The sequence below is a fragment of the Microcebus murinus genome, chromosome 2, assembly GCF_040939455.1.
Source record: "Microcebus murinus isolate Inina chromosome 2, M.murinus_Inina_mat1.0, whole genome shotgun sequence".
Taxonomy (NCBI): Eukaryota; Metazoa; Chordata; class Mammalia; order Primates; family Cheirogaleidae; genus Microcebus; species Microcebus murinus.
The window spans coordinates 20093535-20116027 of record NC_134105.1 but is presented as its reverse complement, the minus strand read 5'-3'; the positions used below and the strand labels follow the sequence as shown (position 1 = coordinate 20116027).

Genomic DNA, 22493 nt, shown 5'->3' with positions numbered 1-22493 from the left:
AACTCTGTGAGTCTCAGAAGCCATAACACACCTCATGGAGCAAATGACAAATATATGATTGGTACTGCAGGTTCCAGTTAAGAGAAGGCACTAAAGATGGACTAGTCAGTAAAAAAACATGTTTAGAATTGGATAATGCTACATTGCTGAGTAAAGGAGATCAACCAACATTTACAATCCTTCCTAATCTCTGAAGACTGAACCATTCAGGTCGAAATTCAGATATGTGATAAAACAATGAGACCTAGTTGTCAAGCTTGAAATATCCAAGGGTCTAGCCTTGGAAAACTTCATGTTAAAGCACTTGGTATTATGCCTGCCATGTAGTACATGTTTAATGAAGGCTGATAATAATTTTTATTACTTTTATCAATGTACTTTATATACAGAAGGTACTCAAAATATAGGTATTGGCAAAGAATGACATGAGGATAAGTAATTATCAGAGACCATATATTAAACAAGAGATCTATTTTTAAAAGTTTCTTCAAATTTCCAGTTTAATAAGATTTACCACATTTAATATATGGTCATCTTTCAGGTCTCAGCTAATGTTAAAATATTATCTCCTCAGAAAACCTTCCCTGTTCATCTCACTTAGATTCCCTTTGTCAGCACAGCAAACTGTTTATTTCCTGCATAGCTTATATAATAACTTGTTGCTTACCTTATTGCTATTTGTTTACTCATTTGTTGTTGTTTTTTTTTTTTTTTTTGAGACAGAGTCTCATTTTGTTGCCCAGGCTAGAGTGAGTGCCGTGGCGTCAGCCTGGCTCACAGCAACCTCAAACTCCTGGGCTCAAGCAATCCTGCTGCCTCAGCCTCCCAAGTAGCTGGGACTACAGGCATGCGCCACTATGCTCGGCTAATTTTTTTTCTATATATATTAGTTGGCCAATTAATTTTCTTTCTATTTATAGTAGAGACAGGGTCTCGCTCTTGCTCAGGCTGGTTTTGAACTCCTGACCATGAGCAATCCGCCCGCCTTGGCCTCCCAGAGTGCTAGGATTACAGGCATGAGCCACCGCGCCCGGCCTCATTTGTTGTTTTTATTCTCCCCAATTCCCCACATTGTAAGCTTCCCAAAGGCAGGAATCATGTTTATCATTTTCTTATATATTTATATTTCCTTTATATTTAAGTTAAATTCCTGATATAAGAGTTTATACAGATTTCTTTCGGAATGGAGATGTAAATAATCAGGTCATCAACCTCTATACAGTATAAGAGTTTTTCTGATGTATAAACTAACTTGGCATCAGTTTTTTCCATATAAAACAATTCTAGTTTCCTTAATTTTTCCTCACAGAGTTCCCTAATCTTCTTTTTTTTTCACTGGGACAGAGTCTCACTCTGTTGCCTGGGCTAGAGTGCCATGGCATCAGCCTAGCTCACAGCAACCTCAAATCCTGGGCTCAAGCAATCCTCCTGCCTCAGTCTCCTGGGTAACTTGGACTACAGGCACGTGCCAACATGCCTGGCTAATCTTTTCTATTGTTAGTTGCTTGGCTAATTTCTATTTTTAGTAGAGATGGGGTCTCGCTCTTGCTCAGGCTGTTCTCAAACTCCTGAGCTCAAGCAATCCTCCCACCTTGGCCTCCCAGAGTGCTAGGATTACAGGCATGAACCACTGTACCCGCCCCTAATCTTCTAATTAGTTTTATATTTTCCTTTCCAGTGTGGAGCCCAAAACTAGATGAAGTATACTAATACATGTCTGGTAAAAATCTGACCAATGTTGTATATAATAAGAAAGTAACCTTACAATTCCTATAGCAGACAGTATATTGCTATTTCTGAATGGAAAACAATACAGTTTATACAGTCAAGATAGATCCTGTCTCAAATCCTAGCTTTACCAATTTACCAGCTCTATGGCCATTGGGAAATTACTTAATTTCTCTAAGCTTCAATCTTCCTATCTCTAAAATAATAATCCCATGCTCACAGGCCTATTTTTATGATTAAATATCTTACAGTAACTACTAATTAAATGCTAGGCTTCCCTCTTTCTTTCTTGTATATTACCTTTTTCCCTCTGAACATTCTTCATTTTTTTCTTAACTTTAATATTTTAAGTCCATCCAGAATTGTGATCATTTTCCCTACTTTTTTGTATACTCTAAGTTCAGAAAATGAAAGAATAGTGTAAATTTGCATCTTGGGGCATATAGAAGTTTATACCCTTAGAAAATTCAATGGACTTTTAATAATGATGTAGAACTTTCTAAAAGTGGGTAAAACAATGGAACCATGAGGTAGAGGTAGTCCCAATCATATATTTTTTCAGATAAGTACGAGAGATGGAAACTAAAAAGAATCAGAAGGAGAAATGATTGCGTACCTTCATGTTTACCAACATGCAAAAGCATTTTAAACCTAAAATTCTCTCATGCAATGGCATGCAAAACCAAATGCAGCACAGAATGAAGAAAAGGGGATCAGCAAAGAATGCAGAAGGTTCCAGGCAACCAACTGAAATAAGCTTCAAGTTCATACAAACCTCCAACATTAAATTGCTATGTCTGATATAAATGTTTTCACCATCTAGTCTTTCTCTCTTTTTCTGTGAAAATGAAAGGGGGAAAAAACAGAAAAGCATAAAAAATTAAAATGTTGTTCTTGCGGGAAAAAACTAAAAATTGGCAAACCAAAAAATATTTAAAATTAAATGTCCGCAGCACAGCATATGCCAACATGAAATGGTCAGAGAACCACAAGGACACACAGAGAACATGATTACCACTAGAAAATGATGACCTTGTTCATGAATGATGAAAGAATGTGATAATGTTATTTAAATAGACAGTGCTCCTGGCTTCATTGGCTTCTTATGTAACAAGCTGTTTTACGTTCATTTTTTAAATGGAACTATTTGAGGGTTACCTTAAAATATATGACTTTAAAAAGCTTTTTAAGTTCCATGTGGCATGGAATGAAGAAATGCTTTTAAAACATTATTTAGCTTTTCGGTGTATTTTATACTTAGTAACACTATAGATTAGATATCTAATATCTAATCCCTTTTATAAGTTAGATCTAAGGGCATTTTATACATGATCAGCCAATAAATATGCTCAGTAAGAACTGATTCATCCCACTCTGTAGATGAAAAGAATGAGGCACAGAGCAGTCAGACCCATAGTTATTAATATTAGCAGTACTGGGAGTTGCTGCTACAGTTTTTATGATAAATGTATATAAAATATTGTCAATGAGTACAAGAATATGATGCCATTGTGAAACAGTTCTTATAAAGTTTAAATATAAAAGCTAGGTTTAACTTTCACTGATTATTTCATGTTTCTTAAAAAGATATTTTCCTACTAGAATGTTTATTTTAATGAAGACTTTCAATATGTGGTATAAGATTATAATTTCTTTGGTACATATATATGTGTGTATATGTGTATGTATATATGTGTTATTTGAAAGTGACTTCTGATTAAGAGAAATCAATGAAAAGAATGGATCACTGTCTTTTTAATGCATTATAAGTTCGTATGGGTAAGATGGCGATGTAGTTTTGTGAAAGTGAGAAATGTCTAACCTTCCTCATTCTTATCAGATCTTCAGTTTTTTCTGCAAGCTTCTGTTTTGCCATAATTAAAAAAAAAGAAAGAAAAATGATAAAATATTGGCTCATTGAAGTTTGTTTGAACCTTCATTTTATAATTTTTTTAAGGAGAAGGGAGTAAGGGAGGAAAAAAAAACTAAGGGGATGGAGGAAAAAAGGAACAAGTGGCTTGTTGGCACAAACCTGTGTTTGGTCACCATTTGAGGTGGGTACTGTGACCTCGATGTGGGTTTTTTCCACCTACATTTAAGAAATAAAGTTGTAAAAACATCTTAGGTTAGTAGGCTTCTATGAAAAGTATTGCTTTCAAATAAGCTGCATCTTTAAGTTGATATGTAATCATAATGTTGCAGTCTTATTGGGGGTGTTACAGGGAAGGATATTACTTCCAAAGCAATCTGTTAGTTTACCATCACACTTTCAAGGCTGAAGAGGTCATATGGATATCCAAATTGTCAAAAAAGAAAATCAAGGTAATTATTCTATTGACAAAGAAAATATTTTATACTTATTTATAAAAAAGTACTCATTAAAAATAATTTAGGCATATTAATGCTACAGCCAAATTTTTATTTTGCCTTTTTTTTAATGATCTGGAAGTAATTTAAATAACATTTAAAAATAATTTATGAATGAAGATATCAATGTATGGCATACATGATAGTTAGAAATAAAAAGAAAATCTTTACAGTCAAAACACACATGTAATAAACCACATATGACACCAAACTGGTAAATACAATAGATTTTGTTAGTTGATCAATATATTTAAGAAGGCAGTGTCACCCTTCAGTTTATTACACAACAAAACATCAAAATAAACTCAATCCAAATTATAACTGACACATGCAATTACTTCCAGGGCTGATTTATAAATAAGCACACACAGGACTCAGCTGCAACATTCAACGCTGTAATCTCCTCTCTAGGGAACTGGAGCCCATGTGTTTTGTAGAAGAGCAAGATTCATCCTTAAGAGGGGAAAGAGAATAGCTAAGGCCTCCTACCTAGCTTTAGAATGTCTTTAGTAATGTCATTTTATATACAGAAAATGGAGTAATTATTTTTAAAAAGACATGCTATTAAGAGGAAGCATAATAGAGTGAGTAATGCATTAAAGCATTGGATATTTCAAATTAGAAAACTGATTGTTTTTATTAAGGGTTAAATCAATCACTTTGTATTATTAAGTTCTTTATAGAAACTCATCAATCTGTGGTTTTGACATTCTTTTCAATTACACTAAGCAGCATTACTTTGGAGTATAATGTCATTGTACTATTTTCTTTAGGACTGAAACTAAAAAAAATAAGAAAACACCAAACTTTGTGACACTGTCAATCATAGGCACAGCTACAGCACTTTTAACTACCAGGGATAATTAACAATTTGGGTCATTTCTACTCTGAGTCCCAGCACACTTGCTGTGTGGCCATTAACAAGTTATTTCACCTCTCTGAGCTTAAATTTTCTTATTGATAAAATGGAGATAATGTCTTCCTGAAACTGTGTATACTTAGCAAATGGTAGTTTTAAATTATTTTATAATTTAAAATGTTATAAGGCTTAAATTCCTTGTTTAAATGAGTAATGATTTCTTTTTGCTTTGGGTCCTTAGCAATCCAACAGCAGGAAATTAAGAACCTTTACTTCTGTTTAAGAAATGAGGCCCAATAGCAACAGCAGTTCTATGTATGCCCCTAAACAGAACATTACATGAGATAAAGACATACATGGGGGAGAGGTATTACCTCTACACCTGCAGAAAAGACCTTGTCAAATGACCCAGGATGACAAAAAGCTTCTCTATCTGGCGAACTACTGTTAGATAATGAAATTTACAGTTACTAGACTACTTTATTATTATTATTGCTTTATACAATAAATACGGCTTCGGGTAAATGCCATAATTATTTTCTAATTGCTACAAATAAAATCTGCTGAGTAACTCTTAATTCTGCCATTAATATTATAGTAATAAGTTATCAGAGGTGGTTTTTACTCTCATTTTGAGATACATGAATATATGTATTTAGATAGAATTAATTGGCAAGAAGACCCCCTATTGGCACTTAGATGGAAAGCTTATACCAGGTAGTGATGCTTTACTCTGCTGAGGTCCACAAAACAAAAGGAACTTATTCTTGAATATATTTGTGTCTGTCTTATAGGCAAAACGAGAACAAGTAAGTTAGCAGAAAGCCAGAGGAATCTAAGCCACTCAGGAAGATTCCCCTGACAACTCTAGTAATCCAACACTTTCCAGTTAGCATTAACAAATGAAGGGCTAGTCAAAAGTGCCAGGTAAGATATTCTAACATTAAAAACTGAGAAGGTAGTCAAACATTAAGGCATTGCTGACAGTGAACCTGATGGCCAATGTTATAAACATCTGGCTAGGCACAGAAATGATAACACCCACCATTCATTCGATCTGTTTTGCTCTCTGGACTCCTGGTTGTCTCAAAAGGACAGTAAACTGTATGCCATATTTAATAGTTGTTTTTTTTTAAACAGTTAAAACAGAATTAGACTGTCCACTGGTCTACAGATAAACTAGATATTGATCTGGCTCCAAAAGAACAGGATTAATCCATCTACCAAGGTGAGAGCACTTATTAAGGTTATACATGGTTTTAACTTTCTTAATAAACATATTCAACTGTACTTCTTATGAAGACTGCTTCTCATAATTCCTGGTGGCCACAGTAAGACCTATATTTACAATAAATATGAACTAGTATCTCAATTCCATCACTGCTTAGATGTGTTTAAAAGTTTATCAACACATAAAAGAGCAGTCCAATTACTGTTACTCCTTAGAAATCTATTACTTAAATTGGTGATTTTTCAACACAGTGAAGTGACTATGGTATATAATCAACTCAGAACCATGAGCAACTCAGCAGTATAACCTCTCCTACATAATGGATCTTCCCCTTTTTATAAAGCTACTTAAGATCTGAACAACCACACAGATGTGCTTTCTACAGCACCTATTCTTTGGAAATGTGCACAGTCCATCTTATAAAATCAAATTATATTTTAATCACAATAGCAGACCTTACTCTTAAAAAGCAATGTGGAGATTTCTTCTGGATGAGTAAAAATTGTTTTAAAAAGCAAATGATTAGCCATGCTAGTGTGTTCTTTTTTTTTTTTTTTTTTCTTCCTAATCACCTAGCAAAAGTAGCTAGTGTGTTCTATAAGCACATTTTTAAAAACACTAAGTTGGGTCAAGGTGTGGGTCACCTGAAAACTTCTGGGATAGCCTATAGTCTTATTGATATAATTCTACGGAAATATTTTACAGGATCATGGGGTATGTTTTCATTCAGAAAGAATGAGGCATAACTTTGTTAGGATTCTACATGAATAATCAATTGCTTTGTAAACCTTCCTGGCCAAGGGGTTAAAACCTCTAAATCAGAAAGTGACGTGGCCAGATACTTGGACTTAGGACATACCTTCCATGCTTCTGTGGGCTCTGGCTCAGCTTGCTCAGGTGGCTCTTCTTCCTTTTTCACTTCAGCCTTCACTGTTTCCTTCTGTGCTTTGGGGGCCACTGTTTTTTTGACAGATGCTCCTGGGACACCGCCTTCTGTGACCTGACTCTGAGCAATGGCTGGTGCAGAGGTGGGCCGAGGACTTCGGTCTGCTGAATCAGCAGCTGCTGCTGTGGGAGAAAGTGAAAAGGAAAGAACAAGTCAAGGCAAGAGCCACCATACATACTTCTTTTCTTTCTTTCTTCTTTTCTTTCCTTCCTTCCTTCCTTTCTTCCTTTCATAGACAGAGTCTTGCTCTGTCCATTCATTCATTCATTTATTTATTTATAGACAGAGTCTTGCTCTGTTGTCTGGGCTAAAGTGTCATGGCGTCAGCCTAGCTCACAGCAACCCCAAACTCCTGGGCTCAAGCAATCCTTCTCCCTCAGCCTCCCAAGTAGCTGGGAGTATAGGCATGCACTACCATGCTCGGCTAATTTTTTCTATATATTTTTAGTTAGCCAATTAATTTCTTTATATTTTTTTAGTAGAGACGGGGTCTTGCTCTTGCTCAGGCTGGTTTTGAACTCCTAACCTTGAGCAATCCTCTCTCCTCGTCCTCCCAGAGTGCTAGGATTACAGGCGTGAGCCACCACGCCCGGCCCACCATACTACTTTAAAGTCATCAGGCAAAATAACTGTGAATCCAGGACACGTACGAATATTACAAAGTCTAGTGTGCTATCATTCAGAAGGTAAAATATAAAACATTAGTGCTTTGCCACTTAACTGATGGCAATGAGAAAGCTAAATGTGCCCTAAAATGTGTTAACAATCATGTTCCATAAATGCTAAATTCAGGGGAGACAAGATCAAAGTAAGAAAAGAAATTGAGGCTGGGCACCGTAGCTCACACCTGTAATCCTAGCACTCTGGGAGGCCGAGGTGGGTGGATCTCTCAAGGTCAGGAGTTCGAGACCAGCCTGAGCAAGAGAGACACCCCATCTCTACTAAAAATAGAAAGAAATCATCTGGACAACTAAAAATATATATAGAGAAAAAATTAGTCAGGCATGGTGGCGCATGCCTGTAGTCCCAGCTACTCGGGAGGCTGAGGCAGAAGGATTGCTTGAGCCCAGAAGTTTGAGGTTGCTGTGAGCTAGGCTGATGCCACGGCACTCTAGCTTGGGCAACAGAGCCAGACTCTGTCTCAAAAAAATAAAATAAAGTAAATTGAAAACCTGTTAATCTTGTAATATGTTAGTTTCAAGAACTTGCAATGTTGTCTGTGGAGGGAAAAAAAAGGGTTAACTCAGTCTGGTTTCTTCCATGAAGACTTTTTGAAATAAAGATCTGTTTATTTTTAGGTGATTACAGGAACCTAAAAATATATTCTAGGAAAAAAAAATTAAGTCTGATTTCTTCTGTAAAGCCTCTTTGGAATGATTACAAAACGGTCTGATAAATGGCTCTTCTCATAAGACATGGACTATTTTTTGATGCTTATAAGGGCAAATCTTTGAATCAGATACTTTCCCTTTTAATAATAAATCATTTGATTAAAATAATATGAATTCAAAATCTTTGGCCTTCAGTCCTAAAAACAAAACAAAACAAAAAAACACCTTTTGAATTCTGTCCTACTGTTTCCCAGAATCTTACTAATTCATTCCTATTCCCTAATATATTCAGAACAGTGGTTCTCAACTGGGAGTGATTTTGCCCCCAGGGAACATTTGGCAATGTCTGGAGAAATTTTTGGTTGTTATACAACTGGGAGGGAAGAGAAAGAAGGTACATCTAGTGCACAGGGACCAAGGTTGCTTAGGTTGAAAAACTTTGATTTACAGAAAAAGCTGTATAGGTTGTTTTTGTTTGGACTATTTGGCTTCTAAGTTTTAGACAGTTTACTTCAAAATTACTCATACTCTTTTTATGGTTTTTATCTTCATTCTTCCAGGGATTAAGAAAATGTCCATATGCTTTGTAGTAAGACCTCACTTATCTGATAGTGTCTAGGAATGAAGGTGTTTTTCCACATGATTTAATATTTCTGATAGCAGAAGATTATTCTTTCTTGTACTAAGACTTTTACATTTTAATCATTTTACATGGAAATCTTAATTTTTATTAATACTTTCCTGCTTTCTTAAACTGACTATACTTAACAATTTATCCTGAAAAATTTAGATTTATAAGCTGTAAAAAGATTAGGTAAAACAAAGGAATTCCACAAATCTGAATAGATAAGAAATTCACTGAAGAGTGCATAGGAAAAACAGCAGAAACGTAAGAATCTACTTTATTTTTCAATGAAAAATTTGTGGCCTCTTGCAAGTCCTTACTACTGATGGGTGCTCTAAGCAGTCAATGCAAGAATGACAGATGGCAGACCAACCCTAACAACATAGGGGGAGTATGACAAAATATTTTGCTCACAGTTGTGTTAAAGTATCATTATACATGTGTATTCACACCTCCTCTCAAAGAATTAATTCAATTCTGCTTGGCATCACAGAAACATAGCCCATGCTTTCACCATGTGTTATTTTGCCACTTGTCTTTGGTTTTAATCCAATACTAATATTGCAGAGCCAAATGATTTATGTCTTTAGCATTCCTAGCCTTGGCAATCTGTACTGTATGTGGAAAAGTACGTGTAAGTATGGAAACTGACTGTTAGAAACAGAGGCGGAAACAGAGTTCAGAGATTGGAAAAATAATAACATTACAATGAAAAGCCATGATTGTGAAAGGCAGTGTGGAATAGAGGCAAAAGCCAAATAACGAGTCTTTGGGCCAAGCTCAACTTTAGTCACACACTGTAGTGTGACAAAGGGCATGGAGCTTAATCTTACAAATTTTAGTTTCATCATTTCTAAAATGTGGAAGACACTAGCCCTATAGGATAGCTGGGGAAGAGATACTCAATGAATATAAAAATACTTTATAAAATCTAAATATTAATAACTTTTAATGTCACACCTAAGTCCTTATATTTCTTTTGTTATGGGTTAATATGATTTCAGGAGTATGCTGGGCAAAAATTAATTATGCACATGTTGGCTAGGCTGAGTGGCTCACTCCTGTAATCCTAGCACTCTGGGAGGCCAAGGCAAGAGGATCGCTTGAGGCCAGGAGTTCAAGACAAGCCTGAACAAGAGTGAGACCCCCGTCTCTAATAAAAATAGAAAAAATTAGGTGAGAATGGTGTTGTACACCTGTAGTTCCAGCTACTCAGGAGGCTGAGGTGGGAGGATCGCTTAAGCCCAGGAGTTTGAGGTTGCTTGAGCTAGGCTGACGCCATGGCATTCTAGCCCGGGTGACAGAGCAAGACTCAGTCTCAAAAAAAAAAAAGTAAAGAAAAATTATGTATATATTGATATGAAATTTAAATGAAAGATATTATTTGGGAGCCCTAGAGAGAGGCAAATTTCCTTCATTTTCTCAATAAGGAAACTGCAAACTGTGTATTACAATAGACTATCATGGTAGTGATCATGTTGTTTTTCAAACAGCTTTATTGAGATATAATTCACATACTATATAATCCACTCATTTAAAGTATATAATTCAATGCATTTAATATATTCAGCATTGGGGTAGTGAATACTTTTTAAGATTTTTGGTTCTTTAGTTTTATTAATTCATTTATTAGCTATTACAAGATTTTTGTGCATATATAGAGAACACTTAACTTTAAAAATTCAGTTTCTCCCATTTCCTTCTTTTTTCTTTTCTTTGAGACAGGGTTTTGCTCTGTTGCCTAGGCTAGAGTATACTAGCATCATTATAGCTCACTGTGACCTCAAACTCCTGGGGTCAAGTGATCCTCCTCCTCCTGCCTCAGCCTCCTGAGTAGCTGGGACTACAGATGTATACCACCACACTTGGCTACTTTTCTTTTTGGGACTATAGGCATGAACCACTGCACCTGGCAGTATCTCCCATTTCTGAAGGTCTAGACACAGAAAAATGCTGGTGGTGATACTCTTATACTTCAGTATTATATTGCTCTTAGGTGACAATAGAAGCTTAGTTATATACTAAAGCAGTAAAGAATAAAATTCAAAATCATCAGACCGAGTAAAGGGAAACTTAACTTCTACTTCTAGCTGTTACTTACTAGCAGGATTTCTGCTAGTATGGTACAGGTGCAACAAGGTGGTTCCATTATCAGAGGGACCACAGGAATCGTCTGTGGATTGTGAAAAACAAAAAAACCCTGGATGATTCTCAGGTCCATTGTAGTTAGATGATCTAACTATCCAAGACAGAGGCTTGGGCATATATTTTGTTTCAAAGCTCCAAAGATGACAAGGATAGAATCACTGCAATCACTATTCACCGAATGGATGAACTTACCTGGTTGTGTGACCCTAGTAAGTTGTATAACTTTTTTTGTGCTATAGTTTCCTCATGAGTAAAACAAGAATTCCTAAATGTTTCTTCTGGTTCAATAAGTTGTTAGTATTAAATGGGAAAACATGGAAATGGTTTCAACAGCCAAAAGTACAACAAAAATAAAAGCTGAATAATCCTCGTCATAATTATTAGCTATCCTCATGACTTGCTATCTTATCTATCATAAAACTGGGATCCAACTCCGTTTTGTTTCTCCAGCTGGTGAAGCAGATGCTCTGAGCAGAAGAGAAAGGGGATGCTCATTTGTATCATTAAAGCAAGGTCCCTTATAATGCAATTCTTGCACAAGTTTCCCTAATAACACCCTCTCTAACTTAGAGGTATACATTAATTTTTTAAGAAGGGAGGGGAGACCCAATGGGGAAAAGTCTCTTTTAAGTAGGATGGTGAAGGATCTAAGAAAAGGAGGGAGAAATAGTTACATTGACATTTTCTAGTTCTTATACTGAGAAGAAAGCACACAGAGCAAAAGAAGACATTTAAAAACAGAACTACAAAAAAATTTTTTTGTCCTAATCAGTTTATGTGCAATTCAGATGCTTAAAAGATATGCAAAAAGAAGAGTGTTGGGAACATACTAAGTGCTCAATAAATATTGACTATTAACTTTTATTCTACCCTTTCTATAAAAAGGAAGTCATCATGATGAAGAGCAAAAAGCATGGGTCTGGGAGAACAGTCCTGGATTCCACTTCTAGTTCTGTCCATTTAGCTATGTATCCCCGTAGGCAAGTCACTAAAATTCTAAGGTAAAGTTGTGAGACATAATGAACATCAATGAGTATCCATTTAAAGAAATTTTAAAAAGCTCAGCTCAATGAAAGTATAAAGAAAATAATAAAGATATGAGCTGGCATGATTAAACTAAAATATATATAATAAGCAAAAACAACAAAAATAAAAGTTAATAACATCACTTTGCACCCCATAAAAATACACAATTATAAACTATCGATTTACAATTTAAAATTAGAAAAGAAAAAATTAATACAACTAAAATCTCCTGAACAAGACTGCTCAAAAAAAAAAAAAAAAAAGGCACAACTTTCTCATGTCAGGAATGCAAAAGGGGACACTACAATAGGTATTATAGATACTGGAAAGATATCCAACATTATGTCAATAAATTTGAAAATTTAGATGAGATGTACATTTCCTAGAAGAAAACAACTTACCAAAAACTGAAACAAGAACTTGAAAATCTTTATAGTCCCTTATCTAATAAAGACATTGAATCTGTAAGTAAAGAACCCTCCCACAAAAAGATTCCTAGGATCAGGCTTCATTGGCGAATGCTTCCAAACATTAAGGAAGAAAGAGCACCAATCTTATACACACTCTGCCAGAGAACAGAAAAAGGAATTCTTCTTAACTTCCTTTATGAGGTCAGCATAAACTTGATACTAAAACCTGACTACAAGAGCACAGAAAAGGAAAATTATAGGCCCATCTGTCTTATGAAAATAGTTGCAAAAATCCTAAAATGATGTAAGAAGAAAAGTATGTTATAATGAAATTGAGTTTACTTCAAAAATTCTCTGTTGGTTTAAAAATTGAAAGTCAATCAGGGTAATGCACCACAGGCCGGGGTGCAGTAGCTCACGCCTGTAATCCTAACACTCTGGGAGGCCGAGGCAGGTGGATTGCCCGAGGTCAGGAGTTCGAAACCAGCCTGAGCAAGAGCGAGACCCCGTCTCTACTATAAATAGAAAGGAATTAATTGGCCAACTAATATATATAAAAAAATTAGCCGGGCATGGTGGTGCATGCCTGTAGTTCCAGCTACTCGGGAGGCTGAGGCAGGAGGATTGCTTGAGCCCAGGAGATTGAGGTTGCTGTTAGCTGGGCTGACACCACGGCACTCACTCTAGCCTGGGCAACAAAGTGAGACTCTGTCTCAAAAAAAAAAAAGAGTGAGACCCCATTTCTATTATAAATGGGAAGGAATTAGCCAAACAACTAAAATTAGAAAAAATTAGCCAGGCATGGTGGCACATGCCTGTAGTCCCAGCTACCAGGGAGGCTGAGGCAGAAGGATCACTTGAGCCCAGGAGTTTGAGGTTGCTGTGAGCTAGGCTGATGCCATGGCAATCTAGCCCAGGCAACAGAGTGAGACTTGTCTCAAAAAAACAAAAGAAAAAAAGAAAAAAAGAAAAGTAATACACCACATAACATAAAAAGGAGAAAATTATATTATTGTATCAATTGATGAAGTAAAAAGCATTTGATAAAAGTCAACACTAATTTATAATAAAAACTCTTAGGATACCAGGAATAAAAGAAAACTTCCTTATCTGATAAAGGCTAGCCACACAAAACCTGAAGCAAACATCATACTTATAAGTATGAAATACTTATAAGTATGAAATACTGAAGCTTTCTTCCTGAGATTGGGAGTGAGATAAGGATACTTAATTATTAATACTTTTATTCAGCGTTACATTGGAAGTTCTAGCCAGCAACAAAACAATTAATTAAAAGTATGAGTTGGGAGGGAAGAAATACAACTATCATTATTTTCAGTTGATGTTAGGTACAAACTATTGTATACCCAAAATAATCCACAGATGAACCATTAATAAGGGATTTTTTTGAAAGATCATTGAATACAAGGTCACACTAGAAAAATCAATTGTATTTCTATGTATCAAAACAAACAGTTAAAATTTTAAAAGATACCACTTAAAATAGCAAAAGACATCAAATACCTAAGAATAAATCTAATGAAAGATACACAAGTTTTCTACACCAAAAATCATAAAACATCATTGACAGAAAGCAAAGAAGATCCAAATAAAAGGAGGGATATAGCATGTTTGTGTATCAGAAGACTCAATATTATAATAATATCAATTCTTTCCAAACTGATCTATATAGTCAACTCAATCCCAACAAAACTACTAAGACTTTTTTAGTGAAAATTGAAAATCTGATTCTAAAATGTGTAAGAAAAAGCCAAGGCCGGGCATGGTGGCTCATGCCTGTAATCCTAGCACTCTGGGAGGCCGAGGCAGGCTGATCTTTTGAGCTCAGGAGTTCGAGACCAGCCTGAGCAAGAGCAAGACCCTGTCTCTACCAAAAATAGAAAAAATTAGCCAGGCATGGTGGTGCATGCCTGTAGTCCCAGCTACTCGGGATGCTGAGGCAAAAGGATCACTTGCGCCCAGGAGTTTGACATTGCTGTGAGCTAGGCTGACGACACAGCACTCTAGCCAGGGCAACAGAGTGAGACTCTGTCTCAAAAAAAAAGCAAAAGAAAAAGCCAAGGGCTAAGCATATCCAAGATAATCTTAACAAATATAGTCAGAGAATTTATAATATCAGCTAAAGATTTATTATGAAGCTAGAATAATTAAGATAGTATAATATTGGCACAAGGATAGACAAAAAGATCAATAAAACAGACTAGAGAGACCAGGAATAAACTCTCAAATTTATGGTCACTTGATTTATAACAAAGGTGACAGTGGAATGCAGTGGAGAAAGAATGATATTTTCAATTTAGATGCTGAGTTGACTGAATATAGACATGAAAAACAAATTATTAATAACTTTGACCTCTATTTCACATAGGAAAATAAATTCCAGATGTATTGTTGATCTACACATTAAAGACAAACAATAAGAAGAAAACATTGGAGAATATCTTCATGACCATGAGCAGGCAAAGATTTCTTAAATAGGACCCCAAAATTCCTCATGATAAGCAAAAAAATTTATAAATTGGACTACATTAAAATTTAGAACTTCTGATTGTTAAAAGACATCTATTAAAAGAATGAAAAAGCAAGCCACATGGTGTCAGAATATATTTGCAATATGTATAACTGATAAAAGATTCACATCCAGAATATATAAAAAACAACAAATTAATAAGACAACCCAATAGAAATATGAGCAAATGATTTAAACAGGCACTTCAGAAACAATGATACGCACACGGTCTATAAACTATGAAAAGGTACTCAACTTCATTAGTCATCAGGATTTGAGTGAAGATCTGAAAAAAAAATTTTTTTTTTTTTTTTTTGAGACAGTCTCACTTTGTTGCCCAGGCTAGAGTGAATGCTGTGGCGTCAGCCTAGCTCACAGCAACCTCAAACTCCTGGGCTGAAGCAATCCTCCTGCCTCAGCCTCCCAAGTAGCTGGGACTACAGGCATGTGCCATCATGCCTGGCTAATTTTTTCTATATATGTATTAGTTGGCCAATTAATTTCTTTCTATTTATAGTAGAGACGGGGTCTCGCTCTTGCTCAGGCTGGTTTTGAACTCCTGACCTCGAGCAATCCGCCCGCCTCAGCCTCCCAGAGTGCTAGGATTACAGGCGTGAGCCACTGGGCCGGCTGAAAAAAATTTTTAATATACTTTCTCCCAAGTAGAGGAAGTTAAAAGAGGGGGACAATAATTGCATTAGGAATTTCTCTTTTTCTGTATTTTAGAAACTTGTAATACATTCAAAATATCACATAGAAAGTCTGGGACATAAAAGTCTGTTCACATTCAACTAAGTAGGAAAAACAATCATCTTATTTTCAATATTTATTTTTTAAATACTTACAATGTAGCAAGTACTGTGATAATTACCAAGACCAGTTAAGATCACATATCTTAAAACAATTCTCGAAATGTAAAGATAGAAAGGAGTCACCATGGAATATATCAACCAAAAAAAAGGATTGATCTGGACACCAAAAAATGTGGATTCTGTCCTAAATTTGTACTAACAATGTTAACTTCAACAAATTACTTTTCTAGGCTTCAGGCTCCACTATAAAATTAGATAGCTGGAATAAACAATTTAAAAATTTTTCTTCCAAGTCCCAAAACTATTTGATACTAATGGAAAAGCCATCAAAGCTATAACTGTCTTCCTTTAGAATCATCTTACATGCTTTGCTTTGGGAATCTCAAGCATTACTATAGCAACTTGAAGTTTTTGGAGATTTTTTTCTCCATAGGAACATAGTATATACCTTAATAATAACTGGTCAGTATTAGTTAATAAACAGAGACATCAAGATTTTTTAAAGTCTTGAATTGTGAGGTTTCTATAGCTAAAAAAAAATAGAGTCAGTCAAGATGTGATTTCTATAAGTAAAGCTATCCAACTTGTTCAAGGCACCAAAGCTCATTAACACTTGAATCTTTGATTATTTTTTTTTCTTTCTTTTTATAAGTATTGAGTCTTCGGTTATTTTTGCTATCAGAAAGAAACAAGACATCAGATATAGTATCTATTTAATATATAACTATGAAACTTCATTTAGTGGGAAAAGCCATGGGATATGGTATCAGACAGACCTGAATTTTTGTCCTAGCTTTGCAACCTACGATCTGGGAGATGTTGAACAAGTCATTTAAGCATTCCAACCTCAGTTTTCTCTCAGTTTTTAAATGGAGATTAAAACAAATAGTTCCCCACACCTAAGTTAAACTAGAGGTAGGGTGATTTACTTGATAAGGAGAGACATGTCTGATGATGTTATAGGATTACAGAAAAGACATGAAGATTGACCATACCTCAAACTTAACTTATCCAAAATGGAAGATTTCCATCAGCACAGAAAGTTCTATGGGACAGCACTGATCTAGACACATGGCAACTTCATTCCTACCCTCAGGTCTTTGTACTTGCTACTCCTTCTTCTGGAATGCTACTCCCCCAGAATTTGGGATGGCTGGTTCCTTCTCATAATTCAGGTTTCAGTACAAATGAAGCTCCTCAGAAGAACCTTTTAAATTTAGATTGGATCACCCAATCTGAAATAGTTCCTTAATCTCCCCTGTCCCCAGATACTGTATATCCCATTACCCAATTTTATTTTCTTCACAGCACTCATCACTATCTAAAATTGTTGTTTTATTCTTTTCTGTTTCAACCTATAGAATATAAGCTCTCCATGAAGGTAGAGACCATGTTTGTGTATTCATTGCTGTACCTCCAGTGACCACATCCAGAATATCACCTGGCCTATAGGAATGCCTATAGGAATAACACCTGGCCTATAGGAAGCATAAAATAAATTATTGAACAAAGTAATAAATAAATATCCAAAAGATTATAGATTTTGGAGTTAAACCAATCTGAATTCCAATCCTACTACTTCCATTTACCAGCTGTCACACCTTAAGAAAAGTTATTTAATCACTGAGCTTAATTCATAATGTTTTCATAAAGATTAAATAAAACAAAGCATTCAATGTGCCTTACACGGTTACTATTAAAACAGCCCCTTCAGGACAGGTGTGGTGGCTCACACCTGCAATCCTAGTACTCCCAGAGGCTGAGGCAAGAGGATTGCTAGAGGTCAGGAGTTCGAGACCAGCCTAAGCAAGAGTGAGATCCCGTCTCTACCAAAAATAGAAAAAAATTAATTTGCCAACTAAAAATATATAGAAAAAATTAGCCGGGTATGGTGGCGTATGCCTATAGTCCCAGCTACTTGAGAGGCTGAGGCAGACGATCCCTTGAGCCCAGGAGTTTGAGGTTGTTGTGAGCTAGGCTGACGCCATGGCACTCTTGCCCAGGCAACAGACCAAGACTCTGTCTCCAAACAAAAACAAAAAAACAGCCCTTCAAACTCAGGAGTAGAAAAACACCAAAAAAAAAGAAGCATGACTCATAGTATAGAAGCACAAAAATCCTACTGCTTGGGTGATCTCTTCCCTAGCTGACCCATTCTCAATTTCTCTAAACTATGTTAGGTGTTTCTAACATATGCTCCCATAATGCCCTGTTTCTTCCACTATGATGAGTTTTTTTTTTTTTTGAGACAGAGTCTCACTCTGTTGCCCGGGCTAGAGTGCCATGGTGTCAGCCTAGCTCACAGCAACCTCAAACTCCTGTGCTCAAGCGATCCTCTGCCTCAGCCTCCCAAGTAGCTGGGACTACAGGCATGTGCCACCATGCCTAGCTAATTTTTTCTATATATTTTTAGTTGGCAAATTAATTTCTTTCTATTTTTAGTAGAGATGGGGGTCTCACTCTTGCTCAGGCTGGTCTCAAACTCCTGACCTTGAGAGATCCTCCCGCCTCGGCCTCCCAGAGTGCTAGGATTATAAGCGTGAGCCACTGTGGCCCAGCCTATGATGAATATTATAATATCCTCCAAACCTTTATGCTATACATACACATAATAACATGTACATTGCTTCTACAATTGATAGCATAGGGTTGTGCACTGATAAGTCCTTAATAAATATAATCAGTAATACCCTATTTTGGTTGCTGCCTTCTGAACTCTTATTTAATAGCCACCTTTTTTTAGTGGCATAATGAACCGAAATGTTGGTTATGACTTCATTTCAGTAATGGTCTCTAATGCTTAAAACTTGATTTAGAACTGAAGAACCAGCCACATAAATTAGATAGATCTTCTGTCAGTATATACAATCATGAAATTTGTTTATCTCCTCCCTATTTTATTTAAACAACATTTGGAGACTCCAATAATGGGATTGATTTTTCTATCTATAATTGCCATGTGTAGCCAGGCATGGTGGAACATGCGTGTATATCCACAAGAGGCTGAGGGAGAGGATCTCTTGAGCCCAGTAGTTTGAGGTTACAGTGACCTATGATGGTACCACTGCACTCTACCCTGGACAACAGAATAAGACCCTGTCTCTAAAAAATAACAATAATAATAATAATAATATAATCACAACATGACAACTAATCTAAACTTCTTTTTAAATGAGTGTTGTAGTGATACAGACCCTTTTAGTCTTTCCTACTAGAAAAAGAACTATTTTAAAATGCTGCATACTACATTAGGTTTCCACTTTGCGGTAGAGATTCTGATAGATTTAGATTTATAATTCTAATTCCAGCATATTTTTGATCCACAACTACCTAGCAGTGGAAGCCTGATCTAGTCATACCTTTTCTGAACCTCTATTCTCCTTTTCTTAAGATGACTCTACTAAATTAGAAAATTAGTAAGATTCCTTTTATTGTACCTCATGTATTCTTTAGTTTAGTTTTCTTATAGATAACTGTACTTCCTTTATCTTCCCCAATGAATTATGATGACAAAAAATCATTAATACTCAATACAAACCTCCATCAAGGCTCCGAGATGCCCGTTTGCTTGCTGTACGCTCAAAGTGTGGGGCAGGCCTGTCAATGAGAGCACTAGCTTGTCTAGTCTGAGCTTGGGTCCGGCCACTGTATCGAAATTTGGATCCCAGTGCAAGAAATTTGCTTTTGGGAATGGTGTCTGTAGATGTCAGTCTGGAGGAAAAAATCATAATAATCATATATTACATATATTATCATATGGAAAAAATCATAATAATCATATATTACATATATTATCTCATAATTCTGAGACTATAAGAATAAAGACAAAATCAACAATAAAAAATGTTTCACAATTCCTATGGTTTCCTCATAGTTACTAAGGAGTTTCCAAGGCCAGGCGCGGTGGCTCACGCCTGTAATCCTAGCACTCTGGGAGGCCAAGGCAGGAGGATTGCTCGAGCTCAGGAGTTTGAAACCAGCCTGAGCAAGAGCAAGACCCCATCTCTACCATAAATAGAAAGAAATTAATTGGCCAACTGATATATATACAAAAAATTAGCCAGGCATGGTGGCACATGCCTGTAGTCCCAGCTACTCGGGAGGCTGAGGCAGTAGGATCGCTTGAGCCCAGGAGTTTGAGGTTGCTGTGAGCTAGGCTGATGCCACAGCACTCACTCTAGCCTGGGCAACAAAGCGAGACTCTGTCTCAAAAAAAAAAAAAAGTTTCCAATGAAGCAATCATTATTTTAGTTCTATGTCATTTCTCAAAGCAACCAGTATAAATGTAGTTGGGACCTATATTGATAATACCATCTTATATCTCTCTAAATAGAGCCTTACAGGTTTCAAAATGCTTTTTATAGCACTGCAGCATTTTCACTATATATTTGTAATGTTTTCATAATTTTATAGATACAGGACAACTGAACCTCAAAAAAAGTTAATTGCTTAAGGTCCCACAGCTGTTGGGAGACTGGGCAGTCATAAAGTCCAAGCCCAGAGCTCTTTTTCCATTCTACTAAAATGACAGTTTTGTCAAATGCACTCAAAACTCAATTAATACCTGGTAACCTATTTGGTTATTTGGTATATTTTCAACTCAGTTAGGAACCCCATCTTTTTTCTATGTGGTACTCTATGTGCTCTTTTGTCATGGCATTTACTACATTGAATTGAAACAAACTATTTATGTGCTGGTTTCCTCCATGAGATTATGAATTTTCTAAGGGTAAAGAATAAAGACCATGACTTATTCATCTTTGTGTTTTTGTTTCTGGCATAGTGCCTGGCATGAATTTGGCACCCAATAAATGTTTGTTGAATAAATACATAAATTGCTATATCAAATACTACCAAAACGGGAGTATTATTTCCCTTTGGGATAGTTAATTTTAATTCAGCAAACATATATCTTCTCTAATGCAATGAAGCCTTACATTTTATTTTATTTTTTTTATTTATTATTTTTTTATTTTTTTATTTTTTTTTAGTGTAAGCATTATCAGAAGTAGAAGCCTTACATTTTAATATTAATATATCATCTTATTTTGATGCAATGGATTTAAATATGCTATTCTACAAATAAATACACTGGCTGCAGCTGAAACCTATACTATAAACATTAAAAATTCAAAATCATTCTCTTTTGTTATTTGCCAGCTCTCCTTTCTTGGTTTGATTTTAAAGAAGAGGATGATTAAAGCATAAAAAAATGTGTTAATGCCAATAATCAAGATTCTCTAATTGGGGGAAAAGTGTATCTTCATGTTTTATTTTGAAATTACAACTGAAATATGATTTTCCTTGACTTTTCTTCCTGTCCACTGTGCTATAGTGCTGAGTATGATATGAAAACACAATACAAGGAAAACATATCAAAGTTATCTCTTTCTCTCTCTGTTGAGAGCTATTTATAAAGAATCAAGTTTATGAATGAAATGACATAAGGCCTAGGATTTGCTTCAAAAAAATCTGGCAAGTAGGGGAAGGGGGAGGTAAGGATATAGATAAAAGGAGTTTGGCCTTGGGTGGTAATTATTGAAGCTGAGTGACAGGTTCATTATACTGTTGCTACGTATTAAATTTCCAAAATAAATAAATTTTCTTTTGTGATGATTTCTGGATTAAAAAAAAAAGATAAGCCTAGTGGACAGAGTAAGACCCCACTTCTTAAAAACAAAACAAAATAAAACAACAACAACAAAGCAAAGAAATTTTCTTAAAAAGGCAAACTGACAATACTGACAATAAATAGCTGGCTCTCCTTTCAATACAAGTAATTACTTGTCTAAGATCTGCCTTCTCTGCTGATCATATATTCCATTAGGACAGAGACTGAGAACTATCTTGTGATATATTCCCGGACCTACCACAGTGCCTACAGGAAGGGTAAGCACACAGAAAAGGGTTGGTAGGCCAGGTGCAGTGGCTCACGTGTGTAATCCTAGCCCTTTGGGAGGTCAGGGCAGGAAGAACACTTGAGGTCAGGAGTTCAGGACCAGCTGAGCAACATATTTAGACCCTGTCTCTACAAAAAATAGAAAAATTATTAACAGTGGGTGTGGTGGCACACGCCAGTAGTCCCAGCTACTTGGGAGGCTGAGACAGGAGCATCACTTGAGCCCACTCGTTTGAGGTTGCAGTGAGCTATTGTGATGCCAATGCACTCTACCCTGGGCAACAGAGTGAGACCTTGTCTCCAAAGGAAAAAAAAATTGTTGGTAAATGCATTCAAGGGGTTAATAATATGGCCTCTTGAGATAGAGGAAATGATAATTTCTTATCTCTTCTAACTATCTGGTACAATTGGACTTCAAAGATGATTCTGTGTGCTTCCTTCACAAGGTTAACCTCTAGAATAAAAGCTCAACAGAAAGTAGTTAAGCACTGCTTAGAGAAATTCCATGTGGACGCAAGCGAAGGTAGCTCCCCTTAATAGAACTGATTTTAGCTACAGTTAGGGCAATCACAGAGCCCCTA

The 22493-nt window shown here is 36.0% G+C and overlaps 1 protein-coding gene across 5 annotated transcripts in view; it reads right to left on the bottom strand.

Annotated features, from left to right (window-relative positions):
* The window catches only part of EPB41 (erythrocyte membrane protein band 4.1), a 204283-nt gene that overhangs the window by 48522 nt on the left and 133268 nt on the right, over nt 1–22493 (bottom strand). For 3 of the 5 annotated variants that reach the window (XM_075995895.1, XM_012750476.3, XM_075995880.1), the window contains exons 11-15: nt 19552–19724; nt 7045–7253; nt 3761–3817; nt 3551–3592; nt 2504–2566 (exon numbers count right to left, since the gene is read on the bottom strand). In XM_075995895.1, the coding sequence (XP_075852010.1) occupies nt 2504–2566; nt 3551–3592; nt 3761–3817; nt 7045–7253; nt 19552–19724 (544 nt within the window). The remainder of the gene's footprint in view (nt 1–2503; nt 2567–3550; nt 3593–3760; nt 3818–7044; nt 7254–19551; nt 19725–22493) is intronic. The other 2 variants (XM_075995889.1, XM_075995898.1) reach the window with 2 other exon arrangements.